Source organism: Myotis nattereri, assembly GCF_964212035.1.
Source record: "Myotis nattereri genome assembly, chromosome: 10".
NCBI lineage: Eukaryota > Metazoa > Chordata > Mammalia > Chiroptera > Vespertilionidae > Myotis > Myotis nattereri.
The window spans coordinates 16,870,604-16,891,135 of record NC_138085.1 but is presented as its reverse complement, the minus strand read 5'-3'; the positions used below and the strand labels follow the sequence as shown (position 1 = coordinate 16,891,135).

The following is a 20,532-nucleotide window of genomic DNA, read 5'->3' as shown; positions in this document are numbered from 1 at the left end:
AGACTCAGACATGTAGCTCCTTGCAGCGCCTTTTGCTGTTGACCCTGGCTGGGTGGGGCTGCCCCGTCCTCGGGTCCCCATGTTGGGGCAGGGGGCTGGGTGTGCCCACAGGGTGCTGTGAGGGCACGGATATGAGCCCCACTGTGCCTGACCCTCCCCCTCATGGGGAAGAAGCTGCCTGCCTGCTACTTCCTAGGAGTCTGGAGACAGTGCCCAGACCTGTGAGATAAAGGCAGGGCGGCCTCGGCCCAGGAGAAGTAGGCAGAGCTGGCATTAGAGCAGCGATCCTTCCGGGAGTTTGTCAACCTGCCTGTACCAGGCCGCCCCCAGCCAGGTGAATGGAGCCGGCTCTCGGTCCTGCTGCTCACTGGGTTGCTGGGTGTCTGAAGGTCCTGCCCCCAGAGGTTCTAGACCAGCCCTGGGCAAACTACGGCCCGTGGGCCGGATCCGGCCCTTTTGAAATGAATAAAACTAAAAAAAGAAAATACCCTACCCTTTTATGTTATGACGTTTACTTTGAATGTATATTAGTTCACACAAACACTCCATCCATGCTTTTGTTCTGGCCCTCCCGTCCAGTTTAAGAACCCATTGTGGCCCTCGAGTCAAAAAGTTTGCCCACCCCTGTTCTAGATGGTGGCCTGAGGTCTCGGGTGTTTAAAAGCTCTGAGAGCTACCTGATCTGGATCGTGGGGCTCCTCTGTTTTAGCTTTAGAGCCATCATCCCAAACCAGCATCAGGGTCAAAAGTCAAATGCAGGCTCTTGGGCCCAGCCCAGAATGACCATGTCAGAAGCTCTGAGGGTGGGAGGGGCCTGGCGTTCTCAGGAGGGGTCAGCTCTTGTTGCACCTGCCCCCTGCCAGGTGTGAGCTGAGCATGTCACCCTGACAGAAGCTGGGGCCCATGCCTGCTGCTTGCTGGCACTGTCAGTTAAGGACACCTGCTCACAGTCACATCGTTAGCAGGGAACCACCCTCTCCCCATCCCCTGTGGTCATGAGTTTGGTGTCAGTGGGAAGGGACAGCAGCACGGGCCTCGCCTGGGAGTCGCACCTCAGGGCCCACCCTGAGTCTGAATCTGCGACCATCACGGTGTTCAGGTGTCAGGCACAGAGTGTGAGACGTGTGGGTCCAGGCAGTTCATGTTCAGGGAGTGGGCACTGGTGGTTCCCACAGAAGAGCTCCATGTTGGGCCGCTGATTGGGCAGTCGTCCAGGCAGGACGGAGCTGGTCTGGCCTGGGCAGCAGTGGGGTGTGGAGGGGGAGCCGCATGGGGAATGAGGACAGGCCTTGGTGGTCCATTTACTTGGAGGGGAGAGGAGGAAGAGAGATAGCAGAGGACCCCTCCGAGCAGCTGGATGAATAGGAATGTCACCAACTGGGTGAAGTCCCTGTAGGACATCCAGTGGTGGCTGCTGGCCCCAGGAATGTGGCCTGGCCCTCAGGACAGTAGTGGACATGGCCTATGATGGAAGCATTGAGAGTGAGCAGTGGAAAGCTGGGAGGGAAGCTGACCGATTGGTGTCCATGGCCTTTTTCTCTACCATGAGCTGGAAGTGCACACCATGGGCTGAGAGGTGATGGACAAGGGTATGGGGAGCTCACTGCACAACTAGGCCTGACCTGGGCAGCGGCTCAGGGACGCCACCCAGGAGCCAGGCTTCTCCCTTCCTGCTCTGCAGCCTTGGCAGTGGCTGATGTACCTCCCCAGGAAGTGGGCGGGAAGGTTTCCCCTTGAGAAAAGGCCTGATAAAGTGTTCTGTGGGGCTGACAGGTTTCGGGTTTGCTTTAAAACACAGTTCACTCCCTGAAACGGACTTTTGCACGGGCTGGGTCTTTGGCTCCGCAGAATGAAGACTTGCAAGTCCAGATGGAAAGAGAAAAGCAGACCAGCCGGGATCTGGCTACTCTCTGTGAGAAGCTGGTGGAGGAAAGAGAACAGCTGCTCCGTGACATCGAGACCCTGAAGGCTGAGGAAGCCCAGGAGGTAGGCCCTCCAGCGCCATGCCTCCCCTGGCGCCCCTGCCTGCGAGAGGGAGAGTCCAGAACCATAGGTTGTCCTGGGAATCCAGCAGTGATTCCCGGGTTACCAGTCTCTTCCCTCAGCTGCAGCTCACACCAGCAATTCCAGCCACAGCAGGGGCGCCGGGACAGATATTGCTTCCCAGGGACACTGGCAATCTTTTTGTTATTTCAATCTATTTTGTATTTATTTCAGAGGGAAAGGGAGAAGGAGAGAGGGATAAAAACATCAATGATGAGAGAGAATCATTGATCGGCTGCCTCCTGCATGCCGCCTACTGGGATTGACCAGCAACCTAAACATGTGCCCTGACCGGTAATCGAACCGTGACCGCCTGGTTCATAGGTTGATGCTCAACCATTGACCCGCACTGGCTGGGAAGCACTGGCCATCTTGTTTATGATTGTCATGACTTGGGGGAGGAGAGGGGTGGTGCTCCTGGCTCTGCTCCTGGCTGTGGTGGGAGAGGCTAGAATGCTGCTAAATGTCCTGCAGCTCATGGGACAGCCCGCAGGACAAAGATCCCCCTTCAAATGTCCAGCTTCACACTCAGAGCCCAGGATAACCTCCAGGGTTGACCCGCCTCACACTACAGGAAGTCCTAGGGTAGGCAGCCCAGTGCTGGGGCGCGGCTCAGGGACGCCACCCAGAAACCAGGCTTCTCTCTTCCTGCTCTGCCAGTCTTGGCAGTGGCTGTTGTACCTCGCCAAGAAGTGGGCAGGAAGAATGTGGAGTGTGAAGAGACAGAGGGAAGGCCTCCTGGGATCCTCTGTGGACATCTCATTGGCCACACCTGACACATGACTAACCCTAGCTGCAAGGGAGGCTGGGTATCAGGTACTTGAGTTCTTCACCCTCTCTAGTATTGCAGAAAAGGGGCTTGGGGAGGTGCTGTGTAGACTTAAGAGGCATGCATCCACCCTCCCCCAATATGGCTTCCAGTCTAGGAGGTGGAACGACAGGTGACAAGCCAGGTGACTTGAGACGTGTGCTATTGAGGGAATATACGTGGGTTCAGGGAGAGTCTTATTAGGTGGAGGACATTCAGAATCGTGGTGCAGGGCTTCCCTGAGGAGCTGTCAGTCACACTGAGCCCTGGAGGATGAGAAGGAGCCAGTGATGCTGAGGCCGCGGGTGGAGGCAGGTGAGCATTCACAGCAGAGGGAAGATCATGTGCAATGTCTGCAGGGGAGAGTGGCGTGAGGAGCGGCCACAGAGGTGGGCGGTCAGATCTCGAGCCACTGTGGACCAGGGTAAAAGCACCAGGAAATCACCTCACTGCTTTAGGAGAAGATGTGGTTTCTGTTTCTGAGTCATCTGGCTCCTGTGAAAGTGTTTAGACTGGAACTGTCTGGGTGGGCATCTCCGTGCCCTTCACCTTCTGTCCATATCAGGCCTCTGGGAAACGTTAGGACGTCCTTTGGGTCCATGATGAAATGGGCATTCCAGGCCTACACTTTAGGTCTCCCATTTGGACCGAAATCACGCCTGTGTCGTTTCCATTGTGTTTTCCTGCAGTTCAAGGATCTTAAACAACTGGTGCGTTCGCTGCGGGAGAGTTCACAGACCAGCAGCAAGGCCCGCATGAAGGGCCAGAAGACTGAGAAAAAAGCCCTCCTCCAGACGGTGACGGACACCAAAAGGAAAGTGACCATGATGGAGTGGGAGCGGCGGCAGCTGTGCCGGGACCTGGAGCAGGTGAAGGCGCAGGCGGCGCAGGCACAGGAGCTGGAGCACATGAAGGCGCGGGTGAAGGAGCACGTGGTGCGGGCACAGAAGCTGGAGCAGGAGCTGCATCGGCTGCAGGAGGAGATCGAGAAGCTGGCCATGGAGGTCAGCACCCTGACAACGGCCCCTGAGAGAGTCCACGCCCTCGAGCGGGAGAGCCCGGACCTGTTGCTGGAGAACCAGAGGCTGCAGACGTCTCTGGACACCCTGCAGCCCGAGGGCCTGGAGCAGGACAAGCAGCTGGACACCAGGGTAATTCTGGCCTCAGAATGAGTTAGGACGGATTCCTCCCCGGTTAACTTTCTGGTGGTTTGAATGCGGTTGGATGGGTGTTGTGTAAATATCGGAGAAATGGGTTGGTAGTGCTGTTCAGGTTCTCTATATCCTTACTGATTTTCCATGCACTTTTCAAAGTGGTCAGAGAGGGTACCCACGGAGCTTATCCAGAGAAAGGGCATAAATTGCCAAGAAAGGTCACATGTGCAGAGAGGGCCCAGGACTAAGCTTAGGCCCATGGGGCAGTCCGTTTCTGCCGTGGGCCTTCCCAGAGCAGCTCCTTGAGTGCAGGGAGAACTGTCCTCAGCACGGCTGGGTGCTGCCTCTCCTGAGGGTCCTGCTATTTTGGTGTCGACACTTGACCTGCTCTTGGCCCCTCACTCCGTGTGGGGACGTGGGGATCCGGAGTCTGTGGTCCCCCTGGGCCTGCACCTGGTGAGGCATCATCCCCTTCTCCCTCCCAGCAGGTGGAAAATTCCACTCTGAGCTCCCAGAGCGCCTCGCTCACTGCGCTCACAGAGCAGAACACGCAGCTCCAGCACCAGCAGCTGCCGGCAGCCCACAAGGCCCTGCAGCAGGAACACGCGTGCCTGGGCACGCTCCACGAGCACCTTACTAGGGAGCACGAGGCCCTTCTGGACAAGTACCGCCGCCAGAAGACACTGCTGAGTCGGACCCTGAAGCTGGAGAGCAAGGTTCTCAGTGACAGGTGGGTGCCTGTGGCTGGGGGTGACTGACAGGCTCCCTGGGCTCCTGTCCCCCCTTCACTCTGGCCCCTCATGTTTCCTCTGGTCCCGCTGCTTCACAGTGAAGAGAAGTAAATCCACCTTCACCCTCAGCGATGTGGAGTTGGTGCGGCTGGAGACTGAGGGGCAGGAGGGTCCCCCAGGGGAGAAGGGTGTGCCCACTAGTCCCGGCTCAGGGAAACCAGGTGTCAGCATTGGGGTCCCAGCTCCCGGGGGATTCCTACCCCCTCTTCCTATTCTCTCCAAACCAAGGACCAGGAGGGGAAGTCACCACAGCTGCCGATTTTCAGCGGCGTGCCTTACCTAGCTCCCCAAGCCTTTTCCCTGTCCAAGTCTCAAAGTCTGCACTTCTGATTTTCTTTTTTTACTTTTAATTTTGGAAAGTTTTGAATATATGGACTTGTACAGACTAGTATAGTGAAAACCCCGTGTTCCCCTCACCTGCAGCAGCATTACCAATACTCTGCCATTCTCATGTCACCTTTACCTCTGACTCTCCATATACCTTTTTAAAGGTAAAATTGATGTACCTTAAATGCATAAATCTTAACTTTGCACTTTTTCAAAATCAGGGCTTTGTGTGCATGTAGTCAGCCAACTTCGGCTGAGCTCCTGCCAGGCAGATCCCTGATTACAATGACCCCAGCAGGTGCACCGGGACCCAGAGCCTGGGGGAAGTAAGATGTACAGAGGATTCCAATGTGGTGGGGAGAGAGAGGGAGAGATGCGCTAAAGAGAGGCTCTCCCACACTTGGAGCAGCACAGGAGGGAGCTGTCCACTTCCTGTGCTTGTGAGTTATCCCTGCTGAGTACTTCCCAAAATGCTAGGCAAAGGCTGGGGCTTCCCTGGGAGCAGCTGAGGTGCAGGGATTTGGCATCACAGGGACCAGGAGGGCACTGAGCCTGCAGAGCCTGCAGAGGGCGCCTGCTGCTGCATGAACTTGGGGGAGATGACATTCATTTAAATACTCACCCAGTGCTTCCTGTGGACTCTCTCCAGAGCCTTCCACCCCTTTCTCCACCCAGATGCCCATCCTTCAGGGGTGCCGAGATGTCTGCTCCTATCAGACTCTCGTTTCTTCCAGCCAGAATGAGCATCTTCTGCCTCTTGTCATCTCCATCTCTGCCTCCTCCGCACCCATCCTGTGTTCACGAGATGCTTAGTGAGCACCCACTGGGCGCCTGGTGCTGTCTAACATGGTTTGAATGCACCCAGCTGACTACTGATGGGAGCCTCCTGTGGTGCCCACCCCTCACCAGGTGCTGCGGGCCCTACCCTCAATGATAACAGTGTGGATATATTCTTATGGCTGTTAACATGGGAAGGTTTGTACAGGTGGCATTTGACTGGTCTGAGGGAGGAGTTCATTGCTCTGCCTATGACTCCTTGCTTGGTGGACCTACTGTGTGATTCAGTGGTTTTTGCTGGTTGGACAGATAGCTGGAGGCCCTTGGTGTGTCTGCAGCAGGGCTGCAGGTTGGAGGTGGAGGTGCCTGGAACACTGGCCGGGGGATCTGTATTCATTTCACCTGACACTTGACTGGGACACTCGCTCCTTCGTTCCCCTGGTGCACATGCACTGGGTGTCAAGCCTCGTACCCGGGATTCAGTGGGGAGAAGCACTCGCAGTTTCTGCCCTGCAGGAGGGTGGTTACTAATGGTTGCGATATGCTTGATCCTGTGCTTTTCCAAGACACAACAGGGAAGCAGGAGGTGGGGACCCTAATGGTCCATAGCCCTGTTTGTCAAACCTGGATGAGAAAGATCACCGCCCTGAAAGCCCAGCAGAGCCATCACCCCCACCTTCCATTTCCCATGTCTGGGCAGCCTCCACTTGTGGCTAAAGGCCACAGGAAGGAATGTTTGTCTTCCAGCAGCCGACCGAGCAGGTGTGTGTGTCTGAGTCCGCACAAGTCTTGGCTCCAGGCAGATGGTACAAGTACAGCTGATATGGGGTGGGCGGGCGGGGATGGAGGGCTGCAGGCAGGGGCTGAAACCCTGGAACCTGGGTGGACTCTGTCAGCCTGTCTCTGGGTGTGGACACCTCAGGAAGGGGGTCTGGAAAGGGTTTTGCCTGCCTGAGGAAGATTGAAAGGTGATGACTCAGTCTCCACCTTGGACCTGGGGAGGCCCCTGAGTCACCTGAACAGGGAAGGTTCCTGCAGGAGGAGGAACAGCCTGGGGCTGGTCAGAGGGACTCCCTCTTGTGCTCTGCTGCCCTCCGGAGAGGCTGTGCGGAACCCTCTGCAGACTGAGACAGGAAGGAAATAAAAGCCCGAGTTGAGAGGGAGGCTGTGGGAGAGGGAGGGCAAGGGCTGGACTGGGGGTGCCATGAGGAGCAGGGTGTGCAACTGCCGCTGGTGGCTGCCTGGGCCCCACCAGACAAGACTCTGGCCCCCAAGCTGCCTGGATCAGAGCAAGAAGAGTCGTGTTCCTGAGCTGGGGTGGAGGGCTCACCCAGGGCCCATTGCGGGGATCAGCTGTTATGGGTGGTGGAATTCTGCTGTATTTGCAGTGGTTTCTTTGAGAAGGGCGTGGAGTTCAGAAAACAGTGGTTTTGTTCCCAGTGGGATGAAGGAGGGAGGCTGCTTTGACAGGGACTGGTAGGGACCATGAAGACACGTCGGGTGGGAGGAGGGGAGACTTGCCTCCTGTGCTGGAGGAGACCCCCAGAGCTGGCCCAGTGACTGTCCACTCTCTCTGTCCAGCACTGTCCCATGCCGATCCCCCTCTCCCACAGCTCTGCAGAGAGAAGCCGCTCACCAAGGCTTTGAGGTCTCCCTGGGTTTCCATTCTTAGCGGGTATGTTTCCCTTCAACAGATACAAGGACCAGCTCCAACATAAGGCGGCGCTGGAGCAGCTGGGGACGCTCTTGACCACCGAGCGGGAGGCTCTGCAGCAGGAGCAGAGGACGAGCACCATGGCCGCTGAGGAGAACCAGAGGCTGCAGCGAGAGCTGGACAGGTACCCAGCGGACCCCCTGCAGCGCTTCTGCCGGGATGCCATTCAGACCCACTCACTCAGCACCCGCTGAGCTGAGCTCAAGTGAGACCCCTGGTGATGGTGCATTTTTACCAACCCTGCCCTGGAAGCAGCTGGTGGGAACAAGGTAAAGGGGCCTCCAGCTGGTGCTGGAAGGAAGGACTCGGCAGCTGGGATGGGGCATTGTCTCGGTTTGGACAGTCTCCCCTCCCACAGTTATGATTCTGATGACTGTCTGGCAGGGGCACCTGCATCCTCTCACACCAGCGATCCCATGAGGGAGGGGGCGTGGTCCTCAGCATTCACGCATTCCCATTTGTGAATTCACCTCCTGGCTGAAATGCACTGGTGACCCCCAAATCAGTGCCCGTGGCCTGTCATGGATGCCCAGAGTGGGAGATACTGGAGTCGCCTGATGTGCACATTTGCAGCTGAGGTTGAACAAGGCCTTTGACCCCAGCCTTGTTTTAGCTCTCACCTACCAGCGTCCTCTTCATGGGCCACGGTGTTCTATTTTGTGTGCTTTGGAGGCGATTTCGCTGTTTGTAATGGCCCCCAAATGGAGTGCTGAAGTGCTGTCTAGTGTTCCCAAGTGCAAGGCTGCGCTGGGCCTCACGGGGAATATTCGAGTGGCACACAAGGGTCATTCGGGCCCAAGTATGGTGCTGTTGGCTCTGAGTGTATTACACGAGGCGTCTTTATGTCTTGATGAGCTGACAGAATGTGACCAGAGACTCCCAGGAACCGGTGGGAACAGTTTCAGTACTCACTAAGTCAGGGTTCACGTGGTTGGGCAGAACATTATACTGTGAATCACAAGAATTGACTGAGCTATTGTTATCCTTTCAAAAATCCACAGCAACAGAGGAGGAAACAGGCTCAGGGAGATTAAACAACTTGTTCAAGGTCAATGCTCCTAGTTAGTGACACAGGCAGGATTCGAATACAAGTCTTGCCTCAACCCAGAGGCGTGACCATATGAACCCTTCCTTCCCACAGCCCTGAGTAAACTCAGCTGCCTGCAGTGGCCGGGCAGGTCCAGCAGGTGGGGAAGGAGAGTCAACAATAGACCAGGCCCTGGTGGAGAATACAGCCCAGCTATAGAGGCTGTCAGCTGGGAGGCAGGCGGGGCTGCCAGGTCTTCCTTCTGTATGTTTTTTGTTTTTTGGGGTGTTTTTTTTTTTTTCCTGAGAAGAAGATATCTGAATGTTGATGAGTACCTTAAAATTTTGGAATGCTGATACAGTAATTATTTTTTTGTTTTGTTTGTGTTTTTTATTAAATCTGCTTTTTTGGGCAGGACAGAGGAATGGGAGGACCTGGAGACATATTTGAGGCCGGGGACCCTTAAACCCAACCCGCAAGTATTCACAGGACCACAATGGCGAATCTTTTTATCTTGTTCTGTTTCTTCTTTGTTATTTTATTTTTTTTTTTAGTTGTCTTTATTGGAGAGACATCAATTAATAAAATCATACACACTTTAAAATGAAATAAAATAGAATAAAATAAGTAAATGTTAAAAAAATTTTAAAAAGCTGTGTGGGCCAAACTTCACACACCTGTGTTCACATTGAGTCCATGAGCCTCTGGTCATATGAGCTTTTTTGGTATAATCTACCCCAAGGAATCCCAGGTAATGATGATGATGATGATGATGATGATGATGATTTAAGTGGATATAGGTAACACTCCAGAATCTTCTATTTTATTTATCTCAGTAGTTGAAAATTAGAAAGGGGCTTGGAATTGGGGAAAAGAGCTGGATATAGACATAGAGTCTTAGAGCAGTAATGTTCTGATTCAGTGTTTAAATGTTTGAATCAAAGAACCCTTTTTCCAAGTAGGCAGATGTGCCAAAGCCTCACATAGAAAGGACTTTTACAGGGATGCTCTGTTGCCGTGGTGTCTGAGCCTGCCTGTCGTTCTCCCCCAGCTGGCAGTGGGGTACCTGGGGTAGCCTCCTAGGACCCCAATGAACACAGTTTGAAAACCGCTGATTTTGTTCAACCCTTCATTCACACATGAAAAACACTGAGGCCCAGAGAGGTTGCAGTTTTGATTAAGGTTGCACAGCTGGGACAGAGCCTGGGAGTGCGCCTCAGCCCTTGGCCTTGTGTCTCTCCACCCCTAGGGCCAATTCCCTGCACCAGCAGCTGAAGGGGCAGCAGGAGGAGCTTCAGACTCACAGCAAGAAGCTGCACACCTCCATGAATGATATGCAGCTGGAGGTGAACCACTGGCAGGCCCAGTGTGAGGGGCTGAAGGGGGAGCAAGAGGAGCTGTACGCCCTCACCAAGGAGCTGCAGGCCGACGCCAATGAGCTGCTCACAGAATACAAGGAGCTGCTCACAGAATACAAGGAGCTGCTCACAGACAACAAGGAGCTGCAACTGTCCCTGAATGACACGCAGCGGGAAGTGAACAGCTGGCAGGCCCGGTACGAGGAGCTGAAGGGGCAGCAAGAGGAGCTGTACGCCCTCACCAAGGAGCTGCAGGCCCTCACCAAGGAGCTGCAGGCCCTCACCAAGGAGCTGCTCACAGACAACAAGAAGCTGCAAACCTCCCTGAAGGACACGCAGCGGGAGGTGAACCACTGGCAGGGCCGGTACGAGGAGCTGAAGGGGGAGCAGGACGAGCTACTCACAGACAACAAGAAGCTGCGAACCTCCCTGAACGACACGCAGCTGCAGGTGAACTGCTGGCAGAACCAGTGCAACTGGCTGAGGGAGGAGCTCCAGAGCACGGACATCTCGCTGACTGAGCTGGACAACCGCTGCCAGGTGAGGCCTGGGGCTGGAGGGCCTCAGGACCTTGGGTGGGCCTATTCCCTGGACTGATGCCTTGGGCTCAGCCAGGTGGGAATGGGTCCTCATTGGCATCTCTGCTCAAAGGGTGTGTGTGAATGTCACTCAGAGGCAGAGAGGAAGCCAGAGGCAGTTGACTGGGACGAACACCATGACTGGCAGGGGTGTGCTACAGAACACCTTTCACCTGATTTTTGCTTTTTGTCGGGGCGGTGCATGGAAGCATCCAAGTACCGTTTCATCTCCATCCTCTCGACTGAGCACTCTGCTCTCTGTGTCATCTCATTTAATTCTCACAATGATCTTGTGAGCTGGGGTTCCCATCCTTGTCCCTCTGAAGTAGCGGGTTGGAACCCCGTTTGTCTGAAGCCAAAGCTTGGGACTTTCCTGCTACACCAACCACGATGATATTCTAGAGCAGGAGCTGGCCAGCCTCAGCCCAAAATTCAGGTCCAGCTTCACGCCTGTTTGTGTACAGACAACTTTCTAGTAGCCATATTCAAAAAGTAAAAGGAATCAGGTGGGATTAATGTAGAGGTCTGTTTTATTTAACCCTTATATCTAAAATATCACATGTAACCCCAAAAGCTTATTAATAAGATTTTTAAAAATAATATGATTCTTTATTGATTTTTTGAGAGAAACATCCATCAGCTGCCTCCTGCATGCCCTCTCCTGGGGAATGGAGCCAGCAACCCAGGCATGTGCCTTGATCAGTGTGGGGCGCAGCTACAGTGTTTGGACAGGTTCAAGCCTTGGACTGATGAAAGGGCACAGTCCTCTCATTGCGACGTGCAAGGCCCAGCTTGGAGGGCAGAGCCTTCCCAGCACAATTATAGCCAACAGCTACAGTGGTAAGCTTGAACCTGTGGTCCGAACACGTGGCCCCACATGCCTGAGTGATAGAGTTCAGGTGCATGTAGTTGAGTAGGACTGAAACCCACGAGAATGTTGTAAACATCTTGATCACGCCCTTCCTTCACCTCGTGGCACCTGCTATAAAATAAAGACATGGCTTGTGGGCGCTGGCGCTGTCTCTATGTCAGAGGAGCAGCATCCCACTGAGACCCAGCTTTCATTCTCTTGCTGTCTTTTCTTAATCCTTCACCGACCCCTCTCAGGGTCACTGAACCAGGCTGAGCTGGCCTGGCACATAAGGCACCCTGGGGCTGAATATGCCATGGCCGTGCCGGCTCACCACAGATCAGAAATTACACTGGTGATTTCTTAGTGAATGGGACACTCAACCTACTGAGCCACACACACACCGGGCAGCTTATTAATGAGATACTTTACATTATTTTTAATTGTTATTAAGTCCTCAGAACCTATTATATATTTTGCACTTATGGCTCAGCTCAGACTGGCTGTGTTTTCAGTGCTCAGCAGCCACACGTGGCCAGTGGCTGCCCGATTGGATGGTGCAGTGGCAGAAGGCTTGGCCATCCCCATGGCATTGGCCATATTGGTCACGCCAGCTGACGTAGGTAATACCAAAATGACCATCTTTGTGCACGTGGCCTTTTTCTCCTTTTGGAAGTAGATTCCCAGCAGTGGAATCACGGGAGCGTGTGGTGTTTGAGACATTGTCCATCTGTGTTTTAGCTGCTCTCCCGCCTCAAGGGCAACTTGGTGGGAGAAAACCGTCACCTGCAGAGCCAAATCCAAAGGCTGAAAGAGCAGAACCAGAGGCTTCTCCAGGAGGACGTGGAGGACAAGGACCAGCACCAGGAGGAGCAGCAGCAGTACGTGTGAGGGGTGTGGGCTGACGGACGCCCGTCAACAGAGGGGTCGTGGCTTCCAGCTCCATGACTAGACCGCGCCATTCTGGGCAGCAGAGAACCCCTGGGTGCATTGGTGTCCCAGGCAAGGGGACGGACCATCTTACCAGCACATCCTTCTCTCGTTTTCCCGGGAATGGTTCTAGATTTCTGCAAATAGGGGTGGTTGGCTTTGTTGGCTTTTCAGAGACACTGCCCCCTGCCAGATGCTTCTTAATCTTCTTTTGGGATCAAGTTCACTTTGAAAAATACAACAGTGATAAAGAGAGGCTCCTAGGGAAGGACTTCAGATCGCAGGCTGACCCCTTTCTGTGTCGGTTTTTCCCTTAATGGGCTGCAGAGTGGGTTGTTGGTGCACAGTGGCTGTCCTCCCTCTGCGGACATTGTGTTTGCCGACAGGCCTGGCCCTGCAAAGTGCACAGAACCAGTTACCTGGTCTCCAGGAACCAGTAGGAGTGATGGGATGTGAGCAGAGCTATGTGCACACAGACGTTGAGGAGCTCCATGGAGGTAGAAGGAAGCGTAGTGGTAGGAGTTGGGGTTCTGCTGCTGACATGGATGGGGAGAAGGCTGGCCAGTGTGTGTGGGGGGGATAGGGGCTGAACGTGAAGGTGGGGCTTGGCATGGTCTGGGTGCAGGGAAGATGCAGGGAGTGGCAAGAAGGAAGGCTGGAGGAGGCAGCGCTGAGCCGTGGAAGGCTTCCATGCCCGGCTAATGAGTCGGATTCACTGGGAAGTGGGTGTTGAAGGGATGCTGGTGTACAGGGCCTAGGAAGCTGCCAGAAATGAGGGCAGGAGGAAGAGCCTTGGTGCTGGAAACCTTGTGGTTTGGAAGTCAAGTCATCTGAGATGCATCTTGTGGGTCCAGGGTGGTCTTCACCCCTCGGTGCTGTGCTGCTGGGACTGTCCTTCCTTGTGATCGGGAATGGCTGGCCAGTGTGGGACAGAGGGACATGGCCACAGTGACCACTGGGGCAGTGTCCCAGCTCCCCAGGGTGACGATTCTGCTCACTGTTCTCCCGGATTCGTCTGCTCATCTACAGGGGGCTCAACACCTACCAAGGATGGTTGACATGGAAAACCGCACTGTACTTTTGGGGTAGAAGTGAGAGTTTGTATCCTGAAGTGGGCTCTCTATAACGCAGCTGCTAAAAATTACCAGCAGAGCTTGGGCAGGTGCAAACTAGAAGAGTAGGGACCTGGTAACCGGGGGGATGATCTGATGACGGTTTTGCATTAGAAAGTGTCTGTAGGAGGTCAGAGAGTGGGCAGGCTTCCTGAGCCTGCCCCAAGCGGAGTCTTCCCCAGCCCTGGGATAGCTGGGCCATGAGTTTTTGGGGCTAGGGGACGGCTGTGGGAACAGATTAACACAGACTAGAAGAACAGAGTCCGAAACAACGAGGGCGCTGGGAGCAGAGCAGGTTCGTGGCCAGGGACCCAGTGGTTTGCAAGCGATCACTTCTTGCGGGTGCTCACTTTGCGGTGAACTCGCGGGAAAGCCCTTGGATTAGGGGGGCCTGGGCACCTTCTTGACTGAAGGAGCCCGAGCAGCTGCCTGGATGCCGAGGACTCATTTTGAAGCAGGGAAAGCTGGGGTCTGAGCTGTCAAGGCCACATGGGTGACGAGAGGCAGGAACTGGACAGGCGCCGGCAGCCCAGTGGGGGGCGCTGTATAGCGAGCACTGCGTGCATGGCTCCTGGACCAGTGATGGCGCACCTTTAGAGCTCGGCGTGTCAGCATTTTGAAAAACCCTAACTTAACTCTGGTGCCGTGTCACATGTAGAAATTTTTTGATATTTACAACCATAGTAAAACAAAGACTTACATTGTTGATATTTATTTCATATATTTGAATGCCATTTAACAAAGAAAAATCAACCAAAAAATGAGTTCGCGTGTCACCTCTGACACGCGTGTCATAGGTTCGCCATCACTGTCCTAGACAGACAACAGGAAAGCATGCCATGCCCTCTGCTTCAGAAAGGCCAGGCTCCCTCTCCCAGGAGCAGGGGTGCCCTCTGGCAGCCCAAGGTTTAAGAGGTGTCTCTCTGGTCCTTTCTGTGTTTTTATAAATGTGAACTGACTTCCCATGTTTAGGAATTAAGAGATTGTGCTTCAGAGCCGGGGCTTCTGGATCCTTCGGGAAAAGCAGTCAGAAGCTCCGCCACGTGGAGAGCGGCGCTTTGTTTGCAGGCCCCGCGTTAGGTCCCAGGTGACACCAAGCGCTCAGTCTCGCCTTAGCCCCCACTCCTCCCTCAGGTCCTCCCAGGCCACTTTGCTCCTGATCTTATCTGTTTGGCTCCCAAAAGGCTTTGAGTTTGCTTCACTAGAAGTGTTAGCAGAAGCACAACATTGGAGTGGGTCCAGGTCGGAGGTCTGACTTTGCTAAACTGACCTTTTTAATCTGATGCCCATCTAAGTCACCAAGGGCAGACCCCTCCCCACCACTAAAGGTATTGTTGGTCTGCACCCGCAGGAGCTAGCCTAGCCCTAGGTCTGACCCGAGTGCCCAACGTCCTGAGCTGACGTGGCTGGGACCCTCGGGGTTTCCCAGCTTGAGTGTCAGATGGTTCGGGGTCTCTCTCCTGAGGTGACGTACACCCTGACCCTAGGTGTTCAGCCGTCTCCTTGACATGTTAGGCTCCTGGACCCATGTCACATGCTTCCATCCCCGTATTCCCAACTCAGGGGTCATGGTGGTCATGAGCACCGTGATGTCTGCGTCCCAGAAACACACTGGCTCCTCTGGGCCAGGTCCCAGGCAGGGGTGATGAGTCAATTTATGTGTTTCATTTTAAAAAACAGACTGTTTTTCTCTCTCCTCTGTTAGAGACAAATTAAGTGCCTTACAGAGACAAAATGAAAAACTGGAAGAAAAAAGCATGGCTCAGCACAAGTTCCATGATCCAGCACCAAAGAAGTGAGTTGATTTAAGCGACAGTAGCTTACACACAGGACAGAAAGCTTGCTTTTTCACGAGTGGGGGAAGCTGTAGCATCTAGAGCAGTGGCCAGTTTGTTGGGCCGTACCTTCCGCTGTATGGCAGGTCCCTGTGTGCAGGTCCCTCCCAGCATGGAAAGAATTTAGAGTTTCTGTCAGTCCCACCCTCAGTACTCAGGGTTATCCTATGAGGGATGGTGAGTGCCAGCTGGCCAGGAGCCTGTTTAAGGGCAGAGTCTGTGCTTTTAGAACCACTAAAGCAGGCATATCAGCTTTTGTCTCAAGATTGCGGGACCTAGAAAATCATGCTTCTGTTTTGGGAAGGAAGCTTGGGGCAGATGCCTGGACCAGCACCCCAGTCTTCAAGCACAGGAGCCTTTTGTTCTGTCCTCCATTCCTCTGGGTTCACTGGACACCCCCCCCCCCAGGGCAGGTTCACAAACACGTTCCCTTCCCCAGAGAGCAGCAGCCCGGTGGTGGGCCGATTTGACCCCCAACACTGCCGGCCTCCATCCAGCAGGGCTCCCCTTGTGCCTGGGCCTGAGCCCAGGAGCAGGGCCTTCCCATTGTCCTGTCCCAGCCCAGCCTTGAGGTCAAATCACCATGAATCCCGCATGGCCTCTCTGTAGAAATCACAGAACCACAGAATTTCCGAACCTCCGCCGGACCCTTCTGTCGACAGGGAAATTGAGGCACCGGTGAGGAAACTGAGTGGCTTTGTAAGTAAGCACAGTGCTGTTTCGTGGCAGAGCCAGGACCAGAACCCAGCTGTGGTCCTTGTTACATTCGAATGCTTCATTTCCTGTTAGCTGCAATGTATTACCCTTCACATTCACTGTTTTCATTTATTTACTTATTTTTCTAATCCTCACCTGAGGATATTTTTCCATTGATTTTTAGAGAGAGAAGTAGGGAGGGAGGAAGGGAAAGGGGAAATGAGAGAGGGAGAGAGGGAGGGAGGGAGAGAGAGAGGAGAGAGAGAGAGAGAGAGAGAGAGAGAGAGAGAGATCTATGTCAGAGAGACACATCAATTGGTTTCCATCTGCATATACCTTGACCGGGGCCGGGGATCAAACCTGCAATGCAGGTATGTGCCCTTGTTGGGGGATCAAACCCACCACCCATCAGTGCTCAGACCGACGCTCAACCACCAGGCAACACCACCCAGAGCTCACTGTTTTTAATTCAAACGGCCCACTCTCCTGCCCTCTTCCCTTCACCCAGATTCCTCAATGCCGGGAATGGGCAGAGTATGCCAGCCTATTTCATGTATTATCAACTCTAGCAGAAAATGAGGAGGTCCCTGACTCTTTCTGAAAATGGCGTTTTGGTGGAATTTTGCCAACCAGCATGATTAGGTCAGCACAGAACCACTTCCTGCACTTGGCACAGTAATCAAGAGCTGAGAGCTGGGTTTGAAGTTCTGTTTTCCCGAGGGGCTAGTGTGGGCTAGTATGAAGGCTTCCACCACCCCTGGGTCTGTGCAAATTAACTGCACATTGTGTGCCACCTCCTGAGCCCCAGGTAGGATGATCATGGTGATGGCAAAGAGCACCCTCATTCTGAACCAGATTAAGCACCACCTTCTCAGGCTGGTGATGGAAATCCCAGCTCACGTACGGCACCCAGACACCTGCTGGAGGGGCAGTGAGGCTTGGTTGTGTCCTAAAAACCTACTTCTTACAGGAAAAAGCACTGGATTGGAGCCAAAGACTTAGTCAAACTCATCAAACTAAAGAAAGGGGGTTCCAGAGAACGACCAACGTCAACCCCACAGAGGCCTCCCTTTCCGCTGGGGTCCTCAGACCAGGCCTCGCCCAGTACTTCTCAGCCTCTTCAATTGCAGCTGGAGCCCCTCGAGGCCACCCCATGCTGCTCAAAGGGGACAGAAGACCAAGACACCTGCAGGGGGCCCAGGGGAAAAGGTAGGAAGGGCTTACATGGCTGCAAGCGGTAAGTGAAGGGGGGAGGATCTCAGGTCTCCCTCAGGGAGGGGAGAACCAAGGAGACTGCATGCTAGGTGTGTACACGTGTGTGCGCGCGCGCGTGCGTGTGTGTGTGTGTGTGTGTGTGTGTGTGTGTGTGTGTAGGAGCCTGAAGGGGGCATGCTCCACACACCACATCTGCCTCCTTTGGTATGTGAACACCCAAGTAGGAAATATAAACCCCCGTCAGTGTGGCTGCACTTTCTCCCAGAACAATTCAGGTCCTTTAGCATGAGGAGCCTCACAAATCATGGACACTGTGGTAGGGACTCGAATATCCAGAGCTGATCTCCACACAGTTACCGCAGATACAAGCTCCACAGCGGATGTTTCCTCCAGGCCTACAATAGGCCATTTCTGTAAGGAGATCCGCGGTGCATTTAGCACGTGATGGACAGCTGCAAGGTCTTCAGCGAGGCCTCCTGTGGCTCTGATCTTTTGTCACTTTGACAAGCAGGTCCAGTTTTCTTCTCTGACTTTATCTGGCCTGGAGTCCTGCCACCATGGGGTGCACTATACCTCATCATTCAGGGTTGTCATGTGGAATTGCCAGAGCTTTTGAAGTGGATTCCTAGTTGCATGTGCTGTATGTATTTCATCGAAACTAAGAGGCTGTCAGACAAGGGTGCTCACATAAGAAGAAGATAAATGGGTTGTGGCAGTGACGATTTTGTCACAGTTGCCACATGGCCGACAGTGACTGTGAGACAGGCTCGAAGCTGCATCCTGATTTCAGAGCTGTTAAGGTTTGGGAGAGGGGGAAAGTGCATCTTACTTGCCTTAAACATGGCTTAGTTTTCAATTTACTTTTAAATATCATGTTCTACAAGACTTACCTATAAACCTGCCAAACATGCACCCTGAGAATTTAAATTTTATGAAGGACACCAGGACTTCCTGAAGACCAGCCTGGCCTGAGACTCATGCCCTCTTCGGGGCAGCCGTGACAGCACCAGGGCCCATGACAAGCCGCCTCTTGAGTGTGACCTGTGCACACGCCTTTCTGGGTGACATTCACCACTTCAGGACCTGGTGTGTCCCTCGAAACTCAAAAAACACAATGTGTACATGCATCCATACTAGTGTTTGGGGACTAATGCTTGCATTCCAAGTCTTTACAGGAGGTGAATTAGGTAAAATCCTCACATGCAGGGAAATGATAATAAACTTATTAACATTTATCTAGAGGTATCTGTTGCCTCTGGTTTTCATACAGGATACATAATTTTTTTCACACTCACACCTCCCCTTGTGTTATTGTCTAAGTTGACTTAATTAACGATAATCAGCCTAATTGACTTAGCAAAACTTTCAGAGAAAAGATGCTTGACTGCCCAGGCTGGTTTTTCTCAGTGGTTAGAGCATCATCTCTCATATCAGAGAGTCCAGGGTTCAATTCTGGTCAAGGGCAAGTACCTGGGTTTCAAACTCAATGCCTGGCCTGATCGAGGTGTGTGGGTGGCACCCAATCATTGTGTCTCTCTCATGAAGATATTTTTCTCTCTGTCTGCACCTCCCTTCCACTCTCAGAAAAAAATATCCTCATGTGAGGATTAACAAAACAAAAAAATCGGAGAAGTAAGATGGCTGCCAATGGGAGTGCAGGCTGCTAGATAGTGTAGAGTGAGAGAATGAAAGGAGAGTGCATGGATGTGTAGGGAGTGTCAGTATTTGTGAGTGAGGGACAGCTATACTCCAAGGGACTGTTGGGGATTGCCGGACTGGCCACCCATGATTGGGCAGACTCTACTCCAGCTGAAATCTCTTCTGGTAGTGGCCGGCTCTAACGCAGAGGCCATGCCATCTTGAAGGGATGATGGCTGTGATCAGAGACTGACTGTGATTGGAACCCCAGCCTTACCTTCAACTGGGGAGATCTCGGATGCCTCATGGGACCTTAAAACCAAGACGTCCAGGGACCAGTTATCTCAGCTGCAAATCTAGGAATTCCAGAACTCCAACCTCCCCAACCATGGGCACCTGGAAGGTCTTCTCAGGGGGAGACAAATGCGCGAACTCATGGACAAGCCCTGTGCCTTTTCACAGAGCAGAAGGAACAGCTGAATCAAAGAGCACTCACCCGGAACTGGCAAAGTAAACACAGCTGGCATTGCCTAAAGAAAGTCAGCGCAGGAGACAGAGAGCTACATAACCAGAAACCCTGAGAGGGGAGATCCTGGGGAGACAAAGAAACAGCCCGCATACAAAAGAAAGGAGGACTAACCAGAAAAGGAAGGAAATGAAATGGAGGCAAGCAATATGACAGAGAAAGAATTCAGAGAAGTGGTCATAAGGTCACTGAAAAGGATGGAAGACACATTCAACAATATGTGTAGGAACCAAGAAGAAATGAAGAAGAAGCAAGAAGAAGTGAAAAAATGACATCGCTGCAATAAAAAACTCAATAGAAAGCATCAACAGTAGACTAGAATAAGCGGAGGACCACACCAGTGAGCTAGAAGAAAAGGTAGGAAAAATACCCAAGCAGAGCAGCATCTAGACAAGAAACTTAAAAAACAGGACGAGAGCCTAAGGGAACTTTGGGACAACATGAAACAAAACAACATCATTGTAATAGGGGTGCCAGAAGAAGAGGAAACTGAACAAGGAATAGAAAATCTGTTTGAAGAAATAATGACAGAAAACTTCCCTGATATCGGGAAGAAAAAGCTCACACGTTCCAAAAAGCTCACACAGTCCCAAACAAGATGAACCCCAAAAGACTGATAACAAGACACATTATAATTAAATTGGCAAACACCAACTACAAAGTAAGAATCTTAACACATTGTTTGCGGGTAGTTTTTATCGCACACTAACAGGTGGCATGGGCCATTTTTGCTAATTTTTTTCGCAAATGGCAACGTTCAGTTAAATTAAGATAACTTTAGTTTACGTATTTATACGTTACCCGCATTCTACCGCTAGTCTATAAAAACGTATCCAGCGTCTATAAAATACGTGTCCTGCGCTCTACAACCAGTCAATGTAAAACATATAAATACGTTTCCCGCATACAATGTGTTAAAGGCTGACAGAGAGAGACAGAAAGTTACCTACAAAGGATCTGCCATCAGACTATTAACTGATTTCTCAACAGAAACACATCAGGCCAGAAGGGAATGGAATGAAATATACAAAGTCATGCAAAGAAAGGGTCTGAATCCAAGAATACTGTATCCAGCAAGGCTATCAATTAAAATTGAGGGTGAAATCAGGATCTTCACAGAAAAAAAGGACTAAGGGAGTTTATTACCCCCAAA

At 52.7% G+C, this 20,532-nt stretch overlaps 1 protein-coding gene across 1 annotated transcript in view; it reads left to right on the top strand.

The window, feature by feature from the left end:
* Positions 1-20,532, top strand: part of LOC308526343 (uncharacterized protein) — a gene marked incomplete at its 3' end in the record, with an annotated part of 41,203 nt that overhangs the window by 5,701 nt on the left and 14,970 nt on the right. The window contains exons 3-10 of the mRNA XM_081101493.1: positions 1,849-1,986; positions 3,541-4,002; positions 4,491-4,735; positions 7,595-7,738; positions 9,891-10,539; positions 12,169-12,308; positions 15,175-15,264; positions 16,509-16,534. Of these exons, the coding sequence (XP_080957619.1) occupies positions 1,849-1,986; positions 3,541-4,002; positions 4,491-4,735; positions 7,595-7,738; positions 9,891-10,539; positions 12,169-12,308; positions 15,175-15,264; positions 16,509-16,534 (1,894 nt within the window). The remainder of the gene's footprint in view (positions 1-1,848; positions 1,987-3,540; positions 4,003-4,490; positions 4,736-7,594; positions 7,739-9,890; positions 10,540-12,168; positions 12,309-15,174; positions 15,265-16,508; positions 16,535-20,532) is intronic.